At 40.7% G+C, this 10,542-nt stretch overlaps 1 protein-coding gene across 1 annotated transcript; it reads left to right on the plus strand.

Annotated features, from left to right (window-relative positions):
- Positions 1-7,885: 7,885 nt before the first annotated feature.
- LOC136438731 (uncharacterized) lies at positions 7,886-8,356 on the plus strand. The gene has a single exon (XM_066433643.1). It carries the CDS (start codon positions 7,886-7,888, stop codon positions 8,354-8,356), a length of 471 nt encoding a protein of 156 aa, XP_066289740.1.
- Positions 8,357-10,542: the final 2,186 nt, after the last annotated feature.

Below are 10,542 nucleotides of genomic sequence, written 5' to 3' on the forward strand. Positions count from 1 at the left end.
AGGTTTGATATTGCAGTGTCGTATGTTGAAAGTGATGATGAAATGGTGCAGTCAATATATATGAATAGAATAAATCTTTACATAGACATAGTAAATGTGACTTTTCCGTACCTAGCAGTTGTGCAGTTTTGGAGCAGTGTTCTCTCCAAGCAGGCTGGTTTTTGACGTGTTTTAGGTGTTATTGTCGGACTTAAATTTCTATTTTGCGCCCTTTTCGTTATGTCGCCAACGTGCTTTGGACAAAAATGCCTAAACTGAACACGTGAAAAACCAGCCTGACCCACACCTCTGCTTGGAGAGTAGTGCTGTGTGTTTAGATGACCTACTTTTGCCAGGCCATTTGTTTATACATGTATGACCTGTTTAAGGGGACACTGTCACATGTTTGAGAGCCCCAATATGAAATGCAGCCGATTTTACAAACATTCCTTACTAATTATACCAATTAGCTCCTGATTTGCACAAGAAGTCGTTGATTATGTAAAGTACCATCTGAGCTATCTACATACCAAACATCACGACGATCTGTCGAGTGTCGACCCCTTCTCAAGTTATTCATGTCCGAAGATCAAAGCAAAAACACCCTCTGCAGTTCCAAACAAGCCGCTAGGGGGCCCAAACTAACACACCGTACTTCCTGTGGCATGAACTATCTACCACACAACAAGCATGACCATAGCACTTGCAGAAAATATGCCCTCAAATTTTGAAGCTCGGCTGCAGTACCTTAGGTACCCGCTAGAAGGTTCATTATCGCACTTGACTTTCCTTTCTGTAAACCCTACCCATCCACTAAATATTATGCAGAACCATCAACAGCTTCTCGAGTTATGTTGTCCACATACAAATACACATACACACAAAGCCCGCTGCAGTACCGACTGAAAATGCCAGGGGAACCATTTTTGAACTTGACCCTCGTCCCCACAACCGCTACTCACCTACCGAAAATCATCCAAAGATCCATCAATGTTTCCGTCACTTTTTTTGCCTACATACAAACACACAAAAATGCGCTGCAGTACTGTTGGAAAACACCAGGTAAACCATTTTTGAACTTGACTTTCCTTTGCACAACCACTACACACCTACCGAAAATCATGAAGATCCATCAAAAGTTTCTCAAGTTATGCTCTTGACATACATACAGACCCACCCTACAGCTGGCGTAACCAAAAACATAATCTTCTCGGCGAAGATAATAAAAATTGAGGAGATGATTAGGAAGCACGTAGGAACCTACATCAGATCCATCCTCCTCTTTACTTAGCTAAACACCATACAGAGTATACGTTGATGAAAGTTAGACATCCAGGTAGTTAGATACGCCAAAAATAGTTACTCAAGCAACTGGATATCCAGTTGCTTGAGTAACTATTTTTGGCGTATCATACAGAGTATAACTCTGAGTCTCCTTAGTGTTATAATAATATCAGGTGTATTTGCAGCCAGTGCCACAGGCAGGTACCCAATGTGTAGGGTAATGAGGCTGTTTAACGTGTTCGAGGCACCTCCTCGAGCACGGGACCCCCGTTTTACGTCCCTCCCGGAAGACGATTTCGTGGAAAGCTTCGTGAGGCTACAGCAATCCGGACGTCCTTGGTTGGTCTCCCATCCAAGCACTGTCCGGACCGCGCGTTGCTTAACTTCCGAGATCGAGGGATCGGGTGTATCCAACGCGCCACGCGGCCGTAGCACCAATACTCTGACTTGGACTCCATTCATCAAAAACCCTGCCAAGAAGCCGTCTGGCAGGTTATACAACATTGGGCTCTCCCTCTTCTGGCTCGGATATAAAGTGTATATTGATCAGTCTCCTTTCATACAATGCGCTTCTGGTGTAACGTTACCTATACACTACAGCCCGCCACAACCGAAGAAAACGGACCTCAACCGGGTCTGGTATGCAGTGTATATGGGGCAAGTAGCTTGTGTGATGCTCTGGATTCATTACCTTCAAGAGGGTTGTGTTTTTGGTAGCGTTTGTATGTGTGTATGCTATACATGTGTGTATGCAGATGAACAGCATAACTCGAGAAGGCCATGGTGGATTGTATTCAATTTGATATATTGGTAGGTCTTGATAAGATTTCAAAATGATTTGATTTTGGAGCCCCTAGCGTCTTGTTACAGTACAGTGCTGCACTATCACTATCTCGTGTTCTGGACATGCTATCACAGTTATGGCCACGACTTTTAATTGGTAGATAGCTTTTGCGGTCAGGAAGAACTGACAAGTTTGGGCAGCTTTCTTTGAAACTGTCCTGTCTTCTGAATTGCCGTGCATCAGAAATCGCCCGTCTTTTTATGCTGTCTTCAATAGACAGACAGCAAGACAATGATTTACTGAAACTGCATGGCATTGGTTACTTCATCTGACCCAGTTATCGGATTTGTTAGCGGTTTACTTCATTCAAGAATAACACATTGGATTACACGGTGTTGATGATAATGGCGCTTCAATTACAGGCTAATTCCGATTACAAGTTTGACATGAGGGCTGCACTGTGTCTTCCTGTAAGTTGATAACGAGGAGCAGTCTTATTACAGCTTGCATACGCAATAAGTTGTACAACACATTTGTACGGATTTTTCATCAGTCCTACTGTTTTACGGCATCTAGAAAGTTTTTGCGATGGAAACGACAGACGTTTGCAACATATTGCCTCATTTTCGGCATATTGACCACTGCCGAAGGGTAAAAAAATCGTGTTTTTTATTTCAAAATCAGGCGAAAATCAATTTGCGCGTTGATGTCATCCATAGAATTTACTTGCTGTGGCCTAATTTACCAAAATTAGAGAGGTTGAAGAAATAAAAGTCATTTGGTCTTGCAGCGGAAGGGATATGCTTTTATTCCTTACACAGTTGATTTGCTTCAGACTAATTCCTTGGAAGAGACAGTACCTAGACTTGAGGGTGTGCGGCCTCCAATTGAAAACTCAAATATACTGAGATCTGCCCCCCCTTAAGATCGATAGCACTCTCTTTGCTTAAGAAAATCTTTGCCGTTTTAGAAGAAACACATCTTCTATAAATAGATGACAAAATAAAACAACTAGTTTCAATACAAGTCACGTTTAAACAGGAATACACTATTCTTGACACTACCGCTGTAAGTGGAACCGCACACAGCCCTAAAGCACCTGTCAAACTTGTGCGTATAAGCAATTCCGTGTGACTTCCGTATCAAATTTTGACAACACGCAGTTAGTTGTACGCTCAAAATATCGATTTTTTGCGTTTTGTCGCCCTGCTTGCAGTCCTGCCGTCCTTGGCTCTTACCTTGCTTGCAGTCCTGCCGTCCTGCTGCATGAATGATACTTCGTTCAACACTGTGTCACACACAATAAGACCTTATATGGCAAGAACTTCCACAATTGTTGTATAGCCGTTGCCTTATATGGCAAGGGAGCAAGAAAAGTCAGACAGGCTTGATTTGCATGACACATACGAGGGCGACCGCATGTAACTGCTACAACTGTTCGGAAATATCATTGCATTGTGGTTTCGGACTTTGATATCCTGAAAAATGACCATATTGCATCTATACCACAAGATTGCAGAAGAAAAAAATGATTTCGTCAAGAAAACGACCAAAAATCGACATAAATGATACCATGTAGTGAGGTTAAAGCATTATGTACACTGGAGCTTGGTACACACTACAACTTAGCTCTACTGGTAACGTCGTAGTGCTTCGGATCCGGAAGATCCGGGATCGAGTCCGTGCATGGATTTTTTCTTTCTTTTTAGATATTAGATATCAAAAATATATATTAATATTATATAAATCTATCAATATCATATTCATGAATATCATATTCTTATTTTTTTATTAATAAATAAATAAATATTTTATTTTTGTTATTTTTAGATATTCATTCAATATATACAAGGTCTTTGTCTTATGAACAGGACTTCATAGATTCCAAACCCGGCATTCGAATTTTTCTGTTCATTGTAATGGAAAATACCAAGCAGCGGCTCCTATGCGCGGTAGATGATTCTTGCAAAACGCTCGCCACTTAACTTCTATTCCCGATGTAAACAGGGGCTCTTGATGTTGTTTGCAAAACAGCGATCCTTTGTTACAGTAGCAAATGCTCCATTGTTCAGTATCGACTTCATTCAGACAACAGGGACGTGGAAAGTGACGCCGCTCGGCACAAAAATATGGGAATTTTCATGAATTTTAGCAAAATCATCCAGGAAAATAAGGAAGAAATGTTGCAAATGCGGAAACCAGAATAATACGGATGAGGTAGCTGTTGATTTGTTTGACATTTGGTAGTCATTTTAGATAGAACCTTAGCTGTTATGAACTTCTATTTCACTTAATTACCATAGTGCTGATTATTCAATGGTGCTTTTTCAAATTGTATGTTTTATTGCGTGCTATGTACATAATTACATTGATAGCTTTTATAATGAGCCTATTGTACATTTTAGAAATAATTACAAGTTGTAGGCCAAGACCAGCTTTTTCAAAAGCCGTAATTTCAAAATTGCTTTCCCCAATCTGCCTTTCTCTATTAAAACAGTACTCCTTTCCCAAAATGACAATTTTTCTTATAGACTCAACAGCCCTTGAGTGACTTTCTCTGGCAGATTTTACTTCAAGAAAAGGGAAAAGACAATTCACACTCATAAACGTAGCCAAAACGCCAGCTTTTTTGAAAAGCACTTGTTTTAGTTATGCGTGGCGCACTTATAGCGTGTGAGTAACGAATTGAGCGTATGAGACACGTATGATTTGCATATGAAGTGCGCAATACTGTTATCCTTGCAGCGAATAGCTGTGTATCAGGTCCGTATGCTGAGCGTATTCCGGACGCACACAACGTCTGCCGACCGCATGCTTGACGCACCTCCGACTAATGCTAATCGAATTATGAGCGTATTTGTTTGCATTGATATTAGTATTTACTAAAACTGTTATGGGAAGACGCCTCCACAACTGACAACAAGTAGGACCTTTTGTATATGTGAAACAGGGACACCAATTTTACTTTTGGAACACTCCATGACATTTATTTACCCTGTGAATTTGGTTGCGTTGATATCAGTAGTTACGAAAACTGTTATTAGAAGACGCCTCCACAAGTAACGACAGGTAGAACTTTTATGTGTATGTAACAGAGACACATTTGTGTGGGGGCATTTCAATGATTATTTAAATCAAAAGTTATGTATACTGGTACTTTGCTGGTTGTGTTTGTTTTCTCTCTGCCCTTAACTTAGTTGAATACCCGACCCGACCAATGAAATAACAAATCTGGAATGTACTCCGGATCATGTTCGTCGAGTACGCCATGTGTACGATATCCGTAAGTTATCTGTGCGTTTGGCATACGTTACTGATACGTACAATGCGCTGCCCAATAGCAGGACGAACGGCACTAATTCGTGACGTATATTCTTATTCGCTATACGTTCGATCATCGTGCGTTGTATCTGCGCTGCAAAGTACGCGATGTGGTCGCTGCGCAGAGATTGTGTCGCAAGAGAAGCGCATTACGGCGATTGGAGCGCAAACACAAAGCGCGCTCGTACCTTACTCGACCGATGTCGGACGTGTGAACTGCGTTCTTATAACGTCTGGGGTGCGTAACAGCGTTCTCACGGAAGTTTTCGGTAGTTTCAAAAATATCAGGCGTACTGTGCCGTACCTTGCGTGTGACTGCGTACCTAAAACTTTCACAAAACGATTGAAAAACGCATAAGGTGCGTATTGTGCGCATGCCGGCGTATGACAAAAATGCTAATACGCAACTCACACGGACATGTTATACGCACAAGTGTGAGAGGGCCCTTATATGGCCAGATGTTCCTAAATACGATGTAACAAAAAAAACTGTGAATTTGTCTACACATGTTTTAAGAAGAGAGACGAATCGTGTAAATTATAGTTTAAGCATAGCATAGTTTTCTTAGTATTTTCTTGATATTCTAATGCATTTAGCCCTCTGTTGGGCATGAATATGCAAAAAAAACGTCATTGTCATTTAGACCCTGTTATTGGATTTGTTAATATAGTTTACTTCATTAAAAAATAACGGCATAACGTGATAGTAAAATAATGGCACAACAATGACACAGAGCAATCTTATTATCTCCGTGAAAAATGGAGATTTTTTCATGGAGATATTATTTTGAGTGTGTTTGCGTGTGTGTTTGCGTGTGTGTATGTTTGTGCGTCCGGATGCTTGTAGTCAGCATAACTCAAGAACGTCTGGATGGATTGTAAAGATATTTGGTATGTGGGTAGGTGTTGGGAGAACAAAGGTCAAGGTTGATTTTGGGCCCCCTGGTATGTGACACTGGAACTGCTTTGGCATTTTTGTCAAAACCTTCCAAGGAGAATAACTGAAGTATAACTGAACGAAGGAACGACAGATTTCCGTGTTATTTAATATGCAGGTAGCTTGGACAGAGATGTACACAATGAAGTGCAAATTATGAAATTGGGACTTAATTTGCATAAGTTATTCGGGAAATCTATTTCTAGGCATGTTGTGGCAGTTCACACCTGTTAGTTTTAAAACTGGGACAAGAATTCCCCATTGACCCAACAGCTGGTGGTCAAACCACAAAAGGGTATACAACCAAACCTGTATACTTGTTTCTATTATGTGGATAGCTTAATTGTGTAACATACATGGTCTTGAGGCATACGGTAATTAGCGCATTTAGTAGTTAGGATATATGGAGGAGGGGTTTGCATAGATAACCGGGATAATTAAGCAATTGATTGGCTAGTGAGAGTAGCCAATCAGATAGTAACCCATTGTTAGCATAGGCGATGTTGGAAGCTGTGATTGTCTTATGAGTTAGTCGTGATCTTGGATCTCAGGTATGGAGGTTGTATTAGTTGTATCCGTTGTAGACTGTAGCTGTAGTTGTAGAGTAGCTTGTAGCAAGGAGGTTTTATATAGGACCATTTATACATCAAACCTCCTAGCTTGTAGTAAGTGTACTTTAGTGTAGTCCGGTATCTTATCTTATTCTCTGTATAAGTCTGACCAAGTCGTCCGATCGGATATTGTAAAGTAGAATAAGTGAGATTCGTTTAGTAACTTCTGTTTAGGCACAAAAAAAATACAATCACAATTCATATCGAACTCGGCTTGGTGTGTGTTGCCTTGCATATAATCCTCCCTAGACCATAGATACCCTAAAAGATAGAAAGAGAGATAGAGAGGTAAAGCAGCACCTTTCGATTCTTACAATTGTTACTTGAAATGGTGATAATGCAAGTCAGAATCTAATTTGCATAATTAGGGGGGCATTTTATAAACCCACCCAAGCTTTTCAAGGAAGCTGAACGCCCATCAACTATCAGCACAGTTGTGGCCACGGATTTCTCCAAGGCCTTTGACAGGGTCCATCATAACACTGTTGTTGACAAGCTCCTGTCCAAGGGCTTAAGACCAGAGTTGGTGCCGTGGGTGTGTAGTTTCATCTCCGGCAGGAGACAGCGTGTGCGCTACCACCAGTCCCTGTCCAACTGGGAATCATTATCGTGTGGAGTTGCTCAGGGGACTCTCCTTGGCCCTATTCTGTTCTTGGTCCTCATCGATGATGCTGCAAGCGACACAACCCATCCTGTCTGGAAATATGTCGATGACATGAACTTGCTGGAGACAAGAACACTTTGCGAGCTTCCCACCCTACAGAATGCCCTTGATGACCTGAACCTGTGGACACAAAGGAACTACATGCTGTTGAATGGTGGAAAATGTCTGACCATGCACGTGACTTTCGCCAGAAATCCACCTCAACCACCTCCTCTCCGAATCGACGATACTGAGCTGGCTGTCGTCCCGAGTCTTAAAGTCTTACCATCCAGAGCGACCTCCACTGGGACAAACAGGTGAACAACATGGTAGCGAAATCAGGCAGAAAACTCTTCCTCCTCAAACGACTGAAGAAGTTCAACCTACCTCAATGTGACTTGGTAGCAATCTATATTGGCTACATCAGGCCAATATTGGAGTATGCCGTCCCCGTCTGGTCCTCCGGCCTGACCAAGCGCCAGTCTGACCAATTAGAACGGTTGCAGAAAAGGGCGTGTCGCACCATCATGGGCAATGGCTACACCGGTTATCAACATGCACTTGAACACCTCGGACTTTCAACTCTCGCCACCAGACGTGAACATTTGTGTCTCAAGTTCGCTAGATCCCTGATGGACTCTGAGTTTAGGGACTGGCTACCACCACAAGAGGCCCAGATCACTGGCAGAGTGACAAGGAACAATCACAAACTGAACTGTCCGAAAGTAAAAACTAACCGGTACTTGAACTCCTGCATTCCATACATGACCCGCCTTATCAACAAGTATGATCAGTGACTTGTTTTTTTCCTGTAAATGTGTCAAACCTTGTATGTAACAAGATACACTTATTTTAAATATGCCAGTTTTAAGGTCTTAAGAATACGCAAGATATCGGTCAGTATTGCGCCGTCTATTTTGATTGACTAATTGATTGACATGTTTGTAAATTGACTGACTGATTGAATGATATATTTGTAAATTGGTTTTAATTCAGTGGCAACACTGCGATTTCCAATAAAGTTATCTTGTATCTTGTATCTTGTTCAATGGTACGACAGTTCAAAAATGCAACATATGTTGTAACTGAGAAATAAAGGGACATTGATAGATAAAAGCTATGCAAATAAAAGCTATGCAAATAAAGACCTAATTTGCATAATTAATGAGAAAATACAGTAATTCCACTTTGGTAGATAACTGGAATTTCATACTTGTGGCATTTGGAAGTATGACAGTGGACATAGTTGGATATGAATTATGTAAATGTGTGCCTAATATGCATAATATATTTTTGGTGGAGATTTGAGGTCTCCAAACTCTTGTTACAGTTTGCATAACGTTACACAATAATCGTAAAACACGTTTATATACAAGTACGGATTTTTCATCATTGACTTCGCCAAGAAGTCTATGTTTTGATGCTTGTCTGTGTGTCTGTTAGTGAACAGAATAAGTCGAGAACGCCTGGATGGATTGTTGTCGTATTTGGTGTGTTGATGTGTATGTGGGAAATCTCAAGATGATTAGATTTTGGGCGAAGTACTTTGCATAATTAACGAGAAAAGTGTAAAAATGTGTTATATTGTATGCTTGAGTATATGTTATGGCTAGGACGTGTGGCGGTGTTGTTTCGAGGGGTCAAGGATAAGTGGTAGGGGTCGTAGGGGTGGTAGTTGTCATGTGGGAGGCAGGAAACTTAATAGTTGCTGAGACAAATTGGCTTGTCACTCAAGGCAGTGGTATGAGAATGGTAGCAGCATGGCAGATAGTGGTGTGGAATTTGGTGGAAGCAGACCAAAATTGGATATACACTGCCTTACAGAAGAACAATCAGTAGTCGTGTGTCACAGCATGGGGATAGGACGGTGTTCAGGGTAGGTGAGTTAACCATGTTATATAGGGAAGGAAGAGGTGATTTATTAGTATACGTATACTGTATGGTGTACATGTAGTATGGATACGTATTGCTGAAGAAGTATTTGATGAAGGGTGGATGTAATATAAATAGATATCAACTATACAAATGAAGACCTCATTTGCATAGTTAATGAGAAAATACTATAACTCAAGGTGGCCTTAATGGATGGTCATGATTTTTGGTATGTAACGTTAGATAGCTTACGTGATGCTTTGTATGATTGGATGATGATTATGCAAATCAGATTCTTATTTGCATAATTAATTAGGTAATTTTAAAAACCCGCTGTGTTCCATGATATGACTATTCAAATATGTGTCATTTGTAACCGAGGAAGATAGGAATGTTGATAGATAGAAAATATGCAAATGTAGGCCTAATTTGCATAATTTGCATAAGTACTATAATTCCATACTAGTAAATGACGGACGGCAATTTCATACTTGTGGCATTTGGAAGTTGTGTGAATGTGGACACCATTGAATCAATTATGCTAATAAGGACCTCATTAGCATTATTGATAAATGTTAGCATAACATTCTTTGTTAAGCTCATACTTTGGACAACTTATGTTATTTGGGTGAAGACGATCAACTGGTATGATTTATAATTGATGAGAAACACTCCTAATACGTTAGTCATATTTAGGTTAAAATCATTTGGCGAAGGTATGAGGTCGTAGAACTCTTGTTTCAACATGTGCAAATGCCTTTTTATGGCATCTAGAACGATTTGGAACTGAGCGATGGAACTGAGAGAAGTTTGCGACATATTGCCCTATTTTCGGTATAATGACCATTGCTGAAGGGTTAAAAAAAATCTTGTTTTTCATTTCAAGATCAGGCGAAATCAATGCACGCCCTGATGTCATCCATAAACTTTACTTGCTGTGGCCAAGGACATTACTGTAGCTTACCGCTATAACGCGATGTTAACTCAAATCTGGGCCCCTGAAATCCTTTTGCTTTGTGGCCGAATAATTTTGTCCTAATCCGTACCGAAGACGTGACGTCTCACATGGTCACATGACGCACAGAGAGTGACTTTCTTTGTACCTAATCTG

Source organism: Branchiostoma lanceolatum, chromosome 7 (assembly GCF_035083965.1).
Source record: "Branchiostoma lanceolatum isolate klBraLanc5 chromosome 7, klBraLanc5.hap2, whole genome shotgun sequence".
Lineage (NCBI taxonomy): Eukaryota > Metazoa > Chordata > Leptocardii > Amphioxiformes > Branchiostomatidae > Branchiostoma > Branchiostoma lanceolatum.

Excerpts from the sequence above, each read along its gene's own strand:
- LOC136438731 (XM_066433643.1), top strand. The coding sequence starts at position 7,886 with ATGGTAGCGAAATCAGGCAGAAAACTCTTCCTCCTCAAACGACTGAAG.